Here is a 16162-nt window from a genome sequence, read left to right on the forward strand (position 1 = left end):
CCAGGGGCTGTGTTTCCTGCCTGAAGTATTGACTCCTCCACCTGTGACATTGATATGTCTGGGAAGTAGAGGCTAGTGGTAGGGACTGCTGGGGAGTCCAGAGGTATGTCTCCTGCCTCAGCCGAGTTTTGAAGAAGATTTCGGACTAGTATGTCTCATTTCTCGTATATAGTAACTGCTGGGAAGCTGCTAGGTCTCAGTGGATCCTTCAGTGGAGGGCTTCGGAAGGTGCCTGTGGACTTATGCCATTTACTCATATCGAAGACATCCTTCATTTGTGTTGCCGTAGAGAGCTTATCTCGCCAAAATTGTCGTTGAGACCATCTGGTTATTCTGCGGAAGTCTGTCTTTGAGCAGAGGCCTGAGCGGTAATTGTGTAAAGCTTTTCCCTCGTGGGAGGCAAGTGTTTTTGTTGTAAAGAATATGATCACAGGTCACGTGATGACTAGTGATTTGTCAGCGTGCTACACCCGTGGATCTCCCTCCGGCGCGGATCAACTATGCTCCGAGAGTCATGTGACCTCCGTAAAGGGGTCAGCGCAGCTGTAGTTAGCTTAGATAACCAATAACAACAACCAGCACATTAACAGGTTATGAGCTCCTCGCATCTTCAATCTGAACATATTGATGCTTTTATCGTGATTACCAGGACCTGAATTACTTCCTAATTCAGATTCAGGCACAAGGTGGCCATATATGACCGCACCAGTCAAGAATCGCGACAAATCAACTCAGAGAGCCACCTACAACAAACGTCAAAATGTCGGTCAAGAAGCCACCAAGACCTACGTTGGAAATCAAGAACTTCACGATCGACTGTTTCTTCGACATGTCAGGCCTCACCGTCTCACTGTCTCACCGACTGTCTGAAGGACTTCTAGGCTTAAATACAGCTCTTAGGAGTACCCAGACTCGACTCTGATTTCCGATTACAACCTCCTCTACTCTTCCAAAAATGTCTGCCTCTAACACCTTTACCTCTGGTGAAAAGCTCCCAATCCTCGACTACTCCAATTGGGTTGATTGGAGTGAATACTGGCAAGATCATCTTATCCTCTACGACCTATGGCAGTACGTCGATCCAACATCTACAGTGATGGTGCCACCCCCTACGACTAATGTCAATCGAGATATTGCTAAAACGTTAACCGAAAACCTTACCAAAATCCGTCAATATGTGTCCCCTGAATGTCGCAAGCTCCTAGTTGGCCATACAAACCCAAGAGACCTCTGGTCCTCACTCAAGGCTAGCTGCGACTGCGGGACAACTCTCCCATTAATTGCTCAATACGAATCATTCCACAACAACAAGTGGGAGCCAAAGGATACCATTTCTACCTACACAAGTCGTTTCCGCAATATCTTTCTTTCCTTGGAAAACACCTCTTACAAAATCTATCGAGATATAGCCGTTCACATCCTCGTGGATCGACTCCCTGACTGTTACAAGACCGAAGGTCAAACGGCAAAACAATTGAACCTTCCCTTCATTGAAACAGTGACCTACCTGCTTGCCAATATCAAAGATTCCTCTTCTGAAGGAGATAACACGTCTGGCGGCCAAGCCCTAGTAACTCGAGGCCGTCGTCCGAACCGCAGAACAAGCTCTCGGAACCTCCGTAATGGAGGCAATAACTCAAATTCAACCCGTCGTGAACGATCAAATCGAAATTCTCGGAATAAGCGACTTATCTGTAACTGGTGCAAACGAGAGGGCCATTACGAGCGTGACTGTCATATTCGACAACAGCAACTAGACTCTGGCGCTGCAAAGCTTGACAGAGGTCGTGCCTACTTAGTTCAACAGCCAAGCAGTTTGCAACCTCCGCCTCAGCCGCAGCCTCTACTGGCTCCTCCACCTCCGCAGGCAAATTTCGCCTCCTCCCAGTCTCAAAGCTCTGAGTCAAACGCTTACAGTTATCCATCTCATCTTCTTCTTACAAGAGCATCCTACATCAATAGTGAGATCCGACAACAAGACTATCTCAGCTGGATACTGGACTCTGGAGCTACACAGCATTTCTGCAATAGCAAATTGGACCTTAAGGACTACAAACATTTCCTTGAACCCAGAGAGATCTACCTTGGAGATAATACTACGATCTATGCAGAGGGATCTGGTACTCAACATCTTCAAGTTGGGCCTTATATTCTAGTCCTTAACGTCTGGTTCGTACCAAAATTGGCAGAGAACCTGCTGTCCTTGCAGCTCCTTGATCGAGCTGGCTACTCTACTCTTATTGAAAATGGCATTGTCTACATACGGCAGCAAGGCGACTCAAATTCTGCATGGTTTCAACTAGCCAATTCGAAGCATGGAGATCTTTATCAAATGTATATAAGTCCTGCATTTCTAGTGAATGCCCCACGAGCTCTCCGTACAAGAGAATTCAGTACACTCAGGCTATGGCATAATCGCCTAGGCCACCGAAATTTTCAATCAGTGGGAGATCTCATAAACTTATCTGTGCCGCGTCAACCACCTACATGCACAGCGTGCCTATAAGGTAAAATGAAGGCAGATTCGCACCCTCCTGTGCTTGAACGTTGCAGCAAGTCATTCAACCGCGTGCATGCCGACCTTATCCCCTTGGACGGTATCTCCCTTGGTGGATCTAAGTATATGTTACTACTGGTTGATGATTACACTCACTATGCATGGTGTTACTTTGCCTCAAGCAAGAATGTTCCTGCAATTACGCCTCTCCTACAAGGATTCATAAACTTGGTCCTAACTCAATTCAATGCTGTAATCAAGTCATGGCGAACTAATGGCGGTACCGGTGAATTCATAAATAGCATGGTCAAAGAAATAAATCACCAATACGGAATACTTCACCAAATCTCTACATCTGGTGTCAAGCAACAGAATGGTGTACTGGAACGACGAGTTCAGACAATCAAGAATATGGAACGCTCTATGAGAGCTGGTGCTGGTGTCCTAGATGACTACCGACTACAAGCTGAGTCCCTGGCCACCTCGGTATTTCTAACTAACATCCTGCCATCCACTACTCTAGGCAATATATCCCCACACCTTCTTTTATATAAGAAGCAACCACCTCTTACTACCTTGAAGCCCTGGGGATGCCTCGTCTGGATACACCTTTGAAAGGAGCACTGCAGCTCGAGCTCTGATCCTCGCTACAGGCCAGCCATGATAGTAGGCTATATACAAGACTCAAAGTCTATTTATAAATGTCTTGATCTTCATACTCTGCAAACAAGCAATCATTCTGAAATCAAGTTTGATGAAGACCTTTTCCCTGGTCCATGGCTCAAACGCCCTGCCGGTTTTAAACTATCTATTGCACATAAAAAAAATCCGCCTGGTTCAGCGGTCGATACTGTACTTGGTCAGTCAGTACTGGGAGCGCTTCCCAATATATCAAGCGTACCATTTTCCTCGATGAACCCCTTCTGGCTGCAGCAATCCCAACCACCTGCAGATCCTGTGAACCCAGAAGATCCTGCAAAGCCAGTAGATCCTATGGAACTAGCAGATGTAGCCCAAAGGGCATTGGACTCCCCCCAGTCCCTGGCACTCCGAATGGACAGCCAGCCCATCTACAACCCACGAGGAAGCGTTGTATTTGGCACCTGCATCAAAATCCATGAGCACGATACTACAAGGGAGCTTATGGAAGCCGCTTTGATCGTGCAAGGCATGGAGTCGCTCTCCTGCCCACCCTGGCAAACAGCAGAGAGGATCCAAACAGACCACAATGGAGATCCTCTCTCCTATTCAGATGCCTTGCTCCAGGATCCGATTAGGTGGCCACCAGCAGTGCAAGAAGAACTGAAATCTCATGAAGAGAATAGAACTTGGATAGTTCAAGAGATCAGTCAGATGCCAAAAGGGTGTAAGCCGATCCCCAGCAAGTGGGTATTCAAGCGTAAACTGAGTCCTGATGAAGGCATTCGCTATAAGGCACGATTAGTGATTAAGGAATTCCTCCAACACTTTGGAGTAGACTTCATGGAAACTTATACCCCAACTGCCTCATTAGCTGCATTCTGACTCCTGGTGGCAATAGCTGTGCACAATGGCTGGTCCTTACGCAATCTTGATATTATTACCGCTTTTCTAAATAGCAATATAGACTCTGAAGTCTATATAGGGATACCAGAAGGCATGGATTTAGATCCAAAGAAATATGTTTTGAAACTGCGCCGGTCTCTGTATGGACTTAAACAAGCTCCGCGCATCTGGTGGGATAGGATGACCTCATTCCTATTGAAAGCAGGCTTCTATCAGTGCAATGCTGAGCCAGCTATATTCATTCGCAGCCTGGATAACAAATTCCTCATACTCCTCCTATTTATCGATGACATCCTGCTAACTGGTGACCAGGACGCAATTGAGGAATTCGTCAAAGAATGCTGCAATGAATTTAAAACTCAAGATATAGGAACACCTAGGCGCTTCTTAGGCATCCATATTGAACATCGGAATGGCAAAGTGATATTGCATCAGAAGGCATATATACAGCGAATTCTCGAGCGCTTCAACGCACCCACGAATCCTATTGCAACTCCACTTGATCCTAAGCACCCACTTGTTGAGGCAACTAATGCAGAAAGTCTAAACGAAACAGATGCTTTGGAATACCGTGCTGCAGTGGGAGCGCTAATCTATCTCATGATTTGTACGAGACCTGATCTTGCATTTGCACTTTCTCGCCTCTCCAAATTTGTGCAGAAACCAGGTATAAAGCATGCCGCAGCGCTCAAGCGTGTACTTAGGTATCTGGCTGGCACCCAGAACCTGGGCATCGCCTACTACAAATCATACTCCAATGACTCAGTCTTATATGGCTACAGCGACTCTAACTTTGCCGCTGATTTGAATAACTGATGTTCAACTTCTGGTTTCATATTCCTTTTGAATGGCGGCCCAATATCATGGAAATCAAAACAGCAATCCTTAGTTACCAGCTCAACTCATGATGCTGAGTATGTTGGACTGGCAACTGCATCATATGAGATTATCTGGCTTCGGAAACTCATTCTCGCTATCCTGCCTCAGTATGCAGAACATACAATGCCTTCCAACACAATTCATTATGATAACCAAGGCGCCATTGCAACTATGAATCAACCTAGTCACTCGCCCTCTACTAGGTCAAAACATATCGATATCCGTTTCCACGTTATACGCGAGGCTATTGCAAATGGCCTTATTCGTCTGGAGTATATTCGTACAACAGAAATGACGGCCGATATATTGACGAAAGCACTACCGAAGGAATTGCATGAACGTCATGTAAAAGGGATGGGAATGGAATTGATATGACATGTACCTGAACTGGCCTGGTTTCCTCCATGATTTTTCATCCCACAGGGTTTTGCATGGAGGTTTTCCCCCAGGACTGCCTGTATATACTCTCTTTTTTCCTTCTCTTCTTTTCTCACTCTCTCTTTTCCCCATTAAAATCACCCGTGATCTAGTGGGAGGAACCTAGCCGATCTGACGCCTTTGGTGAGATCCCGGATGAGTGGGAGTGTCAGCGTGCTACACCCGTGGATCTCCCTCCGGCGCGGATCAACTATGCTCCGAGAGTCATGTGACCTCCGTAAAGGGGTCAGCGCAGCTGTAGTTAGCTTAGATAACCAATAACAACAACCAGCACATTAACATGATTCCGAGGCTAATTAGTTTCAGCCCCTGAGTCATATGTAACAAGAAAGAATAGAAGAGACAAGCAATACAATACACAGAGATTCAACGCATCGAATCAACTCCTTATCAATATTTACAAGCAGCTGATCATTAATCATTATTACTGGACGATATCAATCCTCTGAGTCTATACGATCCATTCTCTGATTTTCTTTACATTTGTATTGTGTTGGGCTTTTGACCAACCAGACCAAAAAGCTGCGCGCATACTAGATGATCTAGTATAGATGTAAATAGCTGGCAAAGGTGATATGTGATGTGAGGTGATATTCCCAACATATTGTAATGGCACTATGAATCTATGTACATAGGGAGGTGGGTGGGAAAATCAAGTCTTGACTGCGTGAGAGATGACAAGCAACTTGCGGAGGCGAACGGCTGACTCTCATGAGGCAGTTGTAAGGAGGAAGAACCCCGCAGTACGCAGTACGTGAAGGGTGAAGACTAATCCCACAGTATGTCGAGGATTAGGTAAGCTAAACCTAATCAAGGAAAGCCTACAACATTGATACAAGGAAAATTCGAGAATTGAAGTCACAAGATTGAATCTACGAATCAACTTTACAGCTCTGTGTCGAGAATCTTCTATTGAGATTGTCTGGATATCTTCTATATGGGATTCTCAAGCATAAATAGTGTCCAAAAATCCCATCAAGATGTAGATAGAAGAGTGTGCGCAGAATAAGGTCAATATCAATATTTTCACTATAAAGACATCTTTGAGTATTAAGCTTAACTGAGTTTGTGCTAGTGCACAGCAAGCTCCGATACCCAATAAAACAACCTCATTTATGGTGTTCTAACACCCCTATCCCAGCCCTCACCCCCTAGTCCTAATACGCGGTGCTATTGGCTGCGGAAACTATAGAAACCATGTAAATTATAGAAGCTGTGAATGGCTCATAGCTTCACACCCGTATTTGGCTGTAATGCTGTAATATCACACATTTTGGCAAAACCGGCAGGAAAACAGGTATCCACCACGTCCGAATCCTCGTAATAATCTAACACCATAACAGGAGTAAAAATTACCGGATTAAGAGTAGAAGCCTGTGGCATTCATTTAGGGCTTGACAATGATCACGTGCTGTAGTGGAAGGTAAGGCTGGGCACTTGGCCTGTGCACGTGGGTGGCATCAGTAGAATACTGTTAGATAACTAGGTGTCGACAGGACGATACCTCTGACCCTAATTAAGAAAGTGCACATCGCCAAAATGCCCCTTGATACCAATCAACTACAGTGGTCAAACCTGTATAGTTTCATGTTTGTGACTCGGATTCTTCGCTTTGCCTTAGCTGAAATTCCTGTTGTTATTTCCCTTACTTCTCTGAGGCCGCATTGGAATATATAAAGACATAGAATCACCCTCAATTCTTAGAAAGAGGGAGGGGGGAATACATACAATTTTGCTTGTTAATTCTACTTCCAATACGAACACTTTCCACGTAGCAAAGCTAGGAATCATTGCCGAATCTGCCCCCACGGATTAGTAATAATCCAACAAATACCAAGCCACGCTTAAACTACTAGTAGTACTACTATGCACAACAGAAAAGTAAACAAATGCTCAAACAAGCAGTTGATGCTTCAAAAAGATAATGAGCTATCTACTTTCTCGTTGCCAAAATTATCGTGACTGGAAAATAGCCTTCCACAGTTCTTCCGTCGGCTAGCAACTCGTCCAGCTCTTTGTACAAGTCTGTGAAAGCGTCGGGAAACCTCGAAATGAATGGGAACGACCCAAAGTGCTCCTTGACACCGGCCAGGTCTGTCTCAAATGTCCACCCATCCATGTCTTCGTCCATCTCATTGTCGCCCTCGCTGTAGTTCGGCTCGGTGTTTCTGTGCGCAAATTCCGGAGGCAGCATTCCTTGAATTCCGCCATTCCCCATATTGACATGTATTCGCAAATTATCGGCGAAAAGTGCTCGATCAAGTGGTGCGACATTGTACTGGTCTTGTGTCCGTGCCATCACTTTAATGATCTGGTCTGGATCATCCGACACTTTGAGTAGCTCCCTGCCGCCCTGATAGCTTACTCGTTCCCATAAATTCTGTAATTTTACATCCTGGAAGCGTGCTGGACCAAAAAGCGATGCTACAAATGTACCACCTGAACGCAGCTGACGGGCAATAGTTGCCATGGCATCTTTTTGAGGTTCTGCAAAATGCATCATGTTCGTCGCAAAGACCATATCTACGCTCCCTGCCGGGATGTCATCGGCATCCTCTAATGCAGCGATGCGGAATTGAAATCCTTCTCTACCCTTAAGGCGATCCCGTGCGAGGTTGATGTTCTCGGCAACGATGTCCGATACTATGACATTGGCAAACCAGGACCTCAGTCGCTGGGCATAAGGACCGTTGCCCGCGCCGACATCGTGAACGGTTCCAAAATGGCCGCCGTTACTCTGGTGATAGCTGATAATGCGGTCCCAGAAAGTGTCTGGGACTTTTGGTCTACCTCTTGAGTAATTTTCCCAGAATTTGTCGTCCTGAGCGAATATCTTGCCGGATTTGTCCATTACGGGCTGTTGTAATCTCTCCAAGGTAGCCATCGCAATAAAAGGAAAGGCCGGGTAATCGCCGTAAAGAAAAATGAAGAATAGAAGAGGTGGTATAGTATAGATAAATTTCGATCGCAAGCAGATTGAAAGTCTACAAATATCAAAGTACCCTGTCAAGCGAGATCGCAATAGAGCTTCTGTATGTAAATCTCGATTAGCAAGAGATGTGTTATTACAACATCCCCCGGGATGAGTCGGTGCCGTCACTTCTTTGCGCCTATCTTCGACCGAGTCCAACTCCGTTCAGCTCGTGGATCACCGATACAGCTCAGTACAACAGAAATCTTACTGCCACTGCGTAGTAGTCATTGGCACGGCACACGAACTTTGTTAATTTGTCGGGACATTTTGGTGTCGGGTTACAACCGCTCGGGCCATTAGTTCCGTGCTAGCATCCTTCGAGACGAAATCAAGTTCAACCCCAAAACTCAGACTCATTGAGGAGGAATCTTTTGCTTACGGCAAGTATTTTACTTGTAGTAGCAAGATTTCGAAGAAGGTCCGAAATCAGATAGTTTACTTTCCACTTCAGGTACATGGGCTTAAAAGAGGAATGAAACGTAGAGTACAAAAAGAAAAGAAGCATTAGACTCCATTTGTGAGTTACTAGATCCTCAGTATTTCTCAATATGAACCCCAAATTGTTGTTTACGGTACGTTGAGGTACCTGGTACTGTTTGAATAGCGATCTTACGAATCACTATACGGCGCTGTAGCACGCCGTCAATTCGTACGCGAACTGGTCGGGATTACTATTCTCCGTGCGCTAGAGCGACCAACACCATATAATGTATCTAGGCACCCCGCCCCCCCCTAGTTTCGGGGGTCAGTCTTTTTTAATATTACATTTCGTGCTATATAGCAAGGCTCACCACGTAGGGCAGTTGGATCGCCCTAGCTTACGATATCCTACGCTTCGTGATACGGGACGTAGCTAAACCAACAGGTACAAATCACAATCATTGCTTACTTCCAGATCAGAGTGCATTTTAACAAGCAAAATGTCCCGATAAAGAACCAGGATCTTGTGTAGGGTTAGGGTTAGGGTCCGTTCCTCTTACTCACAATTAAGATTCTTGAGGAAGATCTGGTTGCCGAGAATTATGAGCAGTAGTGGAGATATCAATTGTACGCTGCCCTTTGGGGATTGATGGATTCTCGATGGAGCGTTCAACGTTCGTTATTCTCCTTCTCGTTCTCTAGGAAACTAGGATGGATGGATGGATGGATGGATATTTTATTACGCCCGGAGGTGCTAACCTAAAGGGCACTAGTGTACTAATTACATAATCATTTCCCACAGATCTGGCATGAATGGACAACCACCACCTGTCGAAGCCTAATTTTTGAAATTACTCCACAACCACCGATTTATCTGGCTCGGACTGTGTGTCAGGTTATTCGCCAGCTCTCGAGGTATCGCCCAATACCGAGAAAGCATGGCGGGCAGCCCAAATGCACCACAGCTGGGCCTCCAGCCATCAACCATACGCGACCACGCGATCCAACTTGAAGCAGACATACGCGCCTTGAAGGAATACCGAGTCAATCCAGTAGGCAAAAATTGCACACCGAACTGGAATATGATTGAACCACTACTCGAAAGCTTTATCAGCTATCTGCAGAAGACACAGGACCTTCCAACCACAAGCGAACTGACCGCTGCAGTCCACGCGACGGCACGCACTCAGCAAATTCTCAGCAAAGACGTCACGGAAATCAAGAACTTCCTCGCAGCTCCGGCCAGGAAATCGACCATCCCTAGCTATGCACAAGTACTGAAGGACCCCTACGTAGTAAAGCCCACCATGCAGACACGCCCATCGATGGGTTACCAGGAAATCCTAGTCAAACTAAATCCCACGGACGTAGAAAGACAGGCTCAACGCGCAACAGCAGAAGAAATCAAGCAAAAGATAAATAACGCATTAGCGAATCACGAGGACCCCAATTTAAAGAAAACGCAAATTTTAGCGGTGAAACGACATCCTAGTGGGGACCTGACGCTCTTCACGTCCGACAGAGGGAGCATAGAGCTAATAATAGCACATAGGGAGGACTGGCAAAAGATACTAGGAGAAAAAGCCGAGGTTAAGGTCCCATCATATGGAATTATTATATATGGAGTCAGTACACAAGTGGAAGCTTACAACAAAGCAGAAATTAAAGAAAAGATTCGTTGGAATAATCCATCATTAGAATAAGCAAATGTACTATACTCTGGATAGTTGAAACGCAATCTTGGGGAGAAACGAGCCTCCACCATGGTCGTGGAGTTCGACCGAGAAGAAGACGCGGACCATGCGATTAAGAATGGCATTGTGTTTGGAGTATAGATTTTTAACTGTGAGTACTATGACCGGACCTGCAAGGCTAGACAATGCTTTAGATGCCAAAAGTATGGACACATAGGGACTCATTGCAAAGCCTAGGAAACATGCGGGTATTGTGTGGGACCGTATAGCATTAAGGCGTGTCTAGAGAGAGACAAACCTGGCTCGCAGCCAATATGTCCAAACTGCTCTAAGAATCACCCATCATAGAGCATTCAATGCGAAGACCGGAAAGAGGAACTGGCTAGAATCGAGGAAAGAAGGATAAATATGCCACGTACACATAAGGAGGCCGCACTTCGACGAGAGAATTTCACAGGAAAACCCGAACAATCCAGGGAGACACACCGCGGAGCAAAGGAGAATAGCCGAGCTATAGGAGTAGCAGCTACTCTTAATGCTCCAGGAAACCAGAAGAGAGGACGATCACCTAGGAAGATTACAAGGATAGATGGAAACCAGGGAACAGGCGATACTACGAGAAGAGTGCTCCAGGAACTGGATTGCAACGCTCTCCCCATGCTGGGAACAAGCAAGAAATAGGCACTGCCAGCTACAACAGAAGACAGAATTATAACATCTCAGGAATCTATTATGTTAACTGGACCTCTCAATGATTAGAAAGATACTGACAGTCCTACAATATAATGTCAACAAATCGCGCGAAAGGGTAATGGCTCCATTACTGGCCAATGAGAATGTATGGAAATACGATATCATTGCTATTCAGGAACCATGGAGGAACCAGTTCCAGACCACCACATATCACCCGGTTAAAGACCGCTTTAATCTAGTCTACAATGAATAACCAAACACACGAGTCTGCTTCTTCATCAACAGTCAGTTAAGAGGAGCATGGACACACACCCACCATACGCCAGACCTAGATACACTACATCTGCAATTCAAAAACGGGAAAGAGGCCAGGACAGTTCATATCCACAACATATACAATCCAGTTGAAAGTCAAAATGAGAACCAACCGAGCACGCTACCGGATCTCCGAAAGGCACTAGAGAGCGATCGAGAAGGGGAACATCTACTCATAGGCGATTTTAATCTCCACCATCCGATGTGGGGGGGAGTACAGAGCCGTAAGACATCAGAAGGAGCGACAGATCTGTTAGAATTGATCACAGACTACCACTTGGAACTTTTACTGCCGGTAGGCACAAAGACAAGGCAAGACAATGGAGAACCAAGTACAATTGATTTAGTCTTTGGAACCTGGTTGCTCTTAGAGAGCATCATTAGCTGTGGTCTTGCAGGCAATGACCTTAACCATGATTCTAACCATCTTCCGATCACAACTCTCCTAAGCTTGACCACCACCAGACATCCAGAGAGAAAAAGGAGACTATGGAATCAATTAAGGGAGAAGGACTTCCGAGAAGAGGTGCGAAAGAACCTTCAAACTGACAAAAGATTGGACGGGAGCAAGGATATTGATGAACAAGTCAATCACATTGTACAGACTATTGATAAGGCCATTGAACACCACTGCCCAGAGTCCCAAGTATGCCCCAGATCAGTACCCGGGTGGACACCGGAGATTAAAGCGGCCCAGATGCATGCAAGAAGGCTTCGTCGGCAGTTCCAGCTACTTCGCACTAAGGAGGCATGGGAGGAATATCGAGCGGCTCGCAATCTTAAAGGGCGCCTAATTAAGAAATTGCTACGAAAGAATCACTGGGAACGAATTCAAGAAGCTACAGAAACGCAGTCAGGACTCTGGAGACTAGCTAAATGGGCCAGGAACCGTCAGCCACGCTAATTATTCACTCCTCCATTACAGGCAGATCTAGGACCGATGAAGACGCAGACCGAGGACAAGATCGCACTCCTGAAAGAGAACTTCTTCCCACGGATGAAGGAAGCAGACCTTTCAGATTTGCAAGATTATATCTACCCTGATCCAGTAGACTGGCCCCCATTTACGCCGAGAGAAGTGCAAGTGGCCCTATCCTCAGTGGTAACACGCAAGGCCCCTGGCCCAGATGGAATCCCTAACCTGGTACTAAAAATCCTTAAGGATATCTTATGGCCAATCCTTACACCACTCTTCAATGCATGTATCACATTCGGATATTGCCCAGAACACTTCAAAATGGCAGAGATAGTTGCTCTCTGCAAACCAGGGCAAGAAGACTATACACAAGTGAAATCCTACCGACCTGTGGCACTCCTCAACACGTTAGGTAAGATCCTAGAGAAAATCATTGCAAGGCGCCTCTCAGCACTGGCGGAATGGTACTCTTTACTGCCTCTGACTTATATGGGTGGAAGAAAGGGGATTTCTACAGACCATGCACTGCACTGGTTAATGGAGAAGATAAACATAGAACTGAATGGGAAGGTATATAGAGGGGTTGTATCAACCCTCCCATTAGACGCGCCAGGAGCGTTTGACAATGTCTCTCACCCTCGGCTTCTACACAATCTTAGGAAACGAAGAATTGATCCACGGGTAGTCAGTTGGATAGCCAGCTTCCTTACGGAGAGACGAACCACGATCAAACTTCGAGAGGCAACTTCAGGAATCCTAAATGTTGAAACGGGCATCCCACAAGGATCACCATTATCGCCCATTCTCTATCTGTTCTTTAATTCAGACCTAATTGAAAAGTGCCATAACCCAAGCAACAACACCGGCGCAGTGGGTTGGATAGATGACGTGAATATTATCACATGGGGAAGCTCGACTGAAGAAAACTGCAGAAAGCTGGAAATCATCTATGAACAGTGCAAGAAATGGGAAGAGAAACACGCGTCAAAATTCAATCCCAAAAAATTCAAGCTGATCCATCTGCCCAGCAAGTACAGCAAAACAACCGACAAGGAACGCCCAGTCTGGCTGGACGGCCGAGAAGTGAAGCTAGTTCCTAAGTGCTGTATTCTTGGACTTATTATAGATAATAAGCTCAACTGGAACGGCCATATCGAACACATTGAAACCAAGATGACCAAATCTCTGGGAGCCCTCAGTAGCCTCGCAGGATCCACCTGGGGTACAGGATATAAAGGACTACGACAAGTTTACCAGGCCACAATCCTACCACAAATAACATACGCAGCATCGATCTGGTACGCCCCATTGAACTCAGAGGATAACCATCGGGAGAAGGCAGTAGGCAAGCTGGAAGCAATACAAAAGAAAGCAGCTAGGATCATCATAGGGGCATTCAAGACCGTCTCAGGAGCAGCACTCGACATAGAGGCTTTTCTCCTTCCGATTCGAATCCATTTAAACAAGATTACGGCGGAAACATATCTCCGGATTCGCTCTACACCATCCTATAAGACTCTAGAGCAGAGTTGGAGAGAGGGAATCTGGGATGGCTACCTCAAAGGCTGGCACAATCTCCCAAGCAGATGGGGGCCACTAGAGAGACATAAGCACCGGTATGAAACATTATTAGGACCTGAAAGAGTCAGGAATGTGGAACAGAGATATCCCTTCCTAACCCTTCCCTGGTGGGAACCACCTCGGACACATATAGCTACCAACGCGGAGGCAGCAAGGTCCATCCATAACCAGATTCTCTAACAAAACCCGGGTCTTATTATCTATACTGACGGCAGTGCTATTAATGGGAAAGTCGGAGTATCTGCCGTCCAATATGGCCTCTCAGTTACAAGACAAACATTCGTAGGAAGAACACCAGAGGCAAATGTATTCTTGGCGGAACTGGTTGGAATACATATGGCCCTAGAGATGGTACAGCAAAGGATAGTAAGAAAGATGATAATCTTCTATGACAGTCAGGCTGCGATTCAGGCGATTGATGGTGCTCAAAAGACAGGCCAACAGATCTTAGGAAGCATTGCGGAAAAATGGGACGAGCTCAGGAGCCAGGGTGTCCAGGTGACTATCCACTGGATCCCGGCCCACCAGGGAATTGAGGGTAATGAGCGAGCGGACATAGCAGCAAAGGAGGCAACTGGATGGAGATTGGTGCGGAATAATAGAGGAAGACAGGTTCCATTGGATATGGACAGCACAGCTCCAAGACTAGTTGGGCTCCAGCAACCTTTGTCAGCACTCAAGAGAGACTTAAAGACCCTAGCTTATAAACAGTGGGAACAGAACTGGCAACAGAATCAACGAGGCCGTACTCTCTTCCGGGTCGTGGATAAACCATCAAAGAAGAATATAGAGCTTCACACCAGACTTAGCAGGCCTCTATCATCTATCCTAACACAGATGCGGACAGGTAATATCAGCCTGCGGCATTTCCTATACAAAAGAAAGATTCCGGGAATCGACAACGGAGAATGCCAGTGCCAACGTGGAGCACAAACAGTCACACATATCTTACTGAGCTGTCCCAGGTTCAAGGAGGAGCGTAACGCATGGAAGAATGAGGGGACATGGTCATCCAATACAAGGAAGATTCTCTCTGAGGGAAAATATGCCGTTAGGGCAGCAAAATTCATGTTGGAAACCAAGCTCCTTGGGCAATTTGGGAGCATAGATTTAGACATCTAGCAGAGCGGTGAGTCCTCAAGGGTACAACAGTCACTATACCAGCCGGAGCAGCAGCAATGTGCTCTAGCAAGCATACACCAGCTTGTTGTTTCATTCTAAATTATTTAGATACATAGTTAGTTCTTGTATATAGGACCGGAGCTGGCGGTCAGGATTAGGACACATGCCGCATAGCTGCCTGCGGGGCGGCTGGGACGGCTTAATGAATCAATCAATCAATCAATCAATCTGGCATGAACTCGCGGTAGCCCATAAGTTTGCTCTAGTAAACTATCTAAGGAGTGAGGTGTTTTATCCCGTACGGATAAATGTCGGCCCGAAGGCTATAATCTTTACACTCCCCTTCGTTCAACATCCAGAGAATGCGAGTTGTACAATCAATAACGAATAACAAAGATCACAAAACATATAAGCAATTCGAGGGTGTTGAACGCTCGTTCTGGCAATCTTGTAATCTTGAACGTTGTGGTTCGAAGATTCAATTCTCCTAATCTCCTAGTCGTAACTCTCGTACGAACCATTCCAGTATCTTTGGATCGACAGCCTTGGTGAGGCTATCCGCAAGCATTTCGTCTCCAGAAATATGAATAGGCTTGATTTCATTACATTCAACGAAATCTCGGATGGCGTGGTATTGTATTATGTTGGGCTTTTGACCAACTAGACCAAAAAGCTGCGCGCATACTAGATGATCTAGTATGGATGTAAATAGCTGGCAAAGGTGATATGTGATGTGAGGTGATATTCCCAACACACCCCCCACAGGCAGTAACAATCATGACTGGCTGGACAACTCTCCGGGATATATATCGAACGTACGAACAATATGACTGGCCTATTTTTTAGGCTCTAGTTGCTCATGGTTTCCGTAGCTCACAGCCTATAATTGACTTATCTGGCTTTTTTCGGCTTCGCATGGCTGAAGATTTTTTCGTTCATAGGAAAATCTAATTAAACCTTAAAAGATTTGTCGTCGTTAAGAATCGAAACCGGGTCCTTTGCCGTAAAATATTTGCATGTTTTTGCATTGATCGAAGGAAGAAAGAGGGCTTCATAACCTGTTGGGCTTTTGACCAACTAGACCAAAA

General features: G+C 45.8%; 6 protein-coding genes across 6 annotated transcripts, besides 9 other annotated features; 5 read left to right on the forward strand and 1 right to left on the reverse strand.

Annotated features, from left to right (window-relative positions):
- Positions 1-350: part of a mobile genetic element that runs on past the window's edge.
- A 605-nt stretch (positions 351-955) lies between these two features.
- Positions 956-1753: a mobile genetic element.
- Positions 956-2415, forward strand: TSTA_126640 (uncharacterized protein; the record flags this gene model as incomplete). The annotated part of the gene is made up of 2 exons (XM_002482903.1): positions 956-2334; positions 2358-2415. 2 exons carry the CDS (start codon positions 956-958, stop codon positions 2413-2415), a joined length of 1437 nt encoding a protein of 478 aa, XP_002482948.1.
- Positions 1541-3268: a mobile genetic element.
- Positions 2486-3049: a mobile genetic element.
- TSTA_126650 (uncharacterized protein) lies at positions 2513-4021 on the forward strand (the record flags this gene model as incomplete). Its single annotated transcript, XM_002482904.1, has 2 exons — positions 2513-2983; positions 3116-4021. 2 exons carry the CDS (start codon positions 2513-2515, stop codon positions 4019-4021), a joined length of 1377 nt encoding a protein of 458 aa, XP_002482949.1.
- Positions 3731-5284: a mobile genetic element.
- Positions 4047-4858, forward strand: TSTA_126660 (uncharacterized protein; the record flags this gene model as incomplete). Its single annotated transcript, XM_002482905.1, has 2 exons — positions 4047-4053; positions 4104-4858. 2 exons carry the CDS (start codon positions 4047-4049, stop codon positions 4856-4858), a joined length of 762 nt encoding a protein of 253 aa, XP_002482950.1.
- Positions 5045-5571, forward strand: TSTA_126670 (uncharacterized protein; the record flags this gene model as incomplete). The annotated part of the gene is made up of 2 exons (XM_002482906.1): positions 5045-5266; positions 5452-5571. 2 exons carry the CDS (start codon positions 5045-5047, stop codon positions 5569-5571), a joined length of 342 nt encoding a protein of 113 aa, XP_002482951.1.
- Positions 5572-7292: 1721 nt separating this feature from the next.
- Positions 7293-8262, reverse strand: TSTA_126680 (uncharacterized protein; the record flags this gene model as incomplete). Its single annotated transcript, XM_002482907.1, has 2 exons — positions 7788-8262; positions 7293-7739 (listed from the first exon to the last, which is right to left on the reverse strand). The coding sequence occupies exons 1-2, from the start codon at positions 8241-8243 to the stop codon at positions 7293-7295; spliced, it is 903 nt and encodes a 300-aa protein (XP_002482952.1). The 5' UTR covers positions 8244-8262.
- Positions 8263-9462: 1200 nt separating this feature from the next.
- Positions 9463-9486: a microsatellite.
- A 200-nt stretch (positions 9487-9686) lies between these two features.
- On the forward strand, positions 9687-15074 carry TSTA_126690 (reverse transcriptase, putative; the record flags this gene model as incomplete). The annotated part of the gene is made up of 7 exons (XM_002482908.1): positions 9687-10378; positions 10481-10582; positions 10796-11071; positions 11211-11332; positions 11426-12345; positions 12385-13987; positions 14168-15074. The coding sequence occupies exons 1-7, from the start codon at positions 9692-9694 to the stop codon at positions 15072-15074; spliced, it is 4617 nt and encodes a 1538-aa protein (XP_002482953.1). The 5' UTR covers positions 9687-9691.
- Positions 11301-14933: a mobile genetic element.
- A 201-nt stretch (positions 15075-15275) lies between the features above and the next one.
- Positions 15276-15303: a microsatellite.
- A 261-nt stretch (positions 15304-15564) lies between these two features.
- Positions 15565-15714: a mobile genetic element.
- Positions 15715-16162: the final 448 nt, after the last annotated feature.

The sequence above is a fragment of the Talaromyces stipitatus genome, genomic scaffold (assembly GCF_000003125.1).
Source record: "Talaromyces stipitatus ATCC 10500 scf_1105507295555 genomic scaffold, whole genome shotgun sequence".
Taxonomy (NCBI): Eukaryota; Fungi; Ascomycota; class Eurotiomycetes; order Eurotiales; family Trichocomaceae; genus Talaromyces; species Talaromyces stipitatus.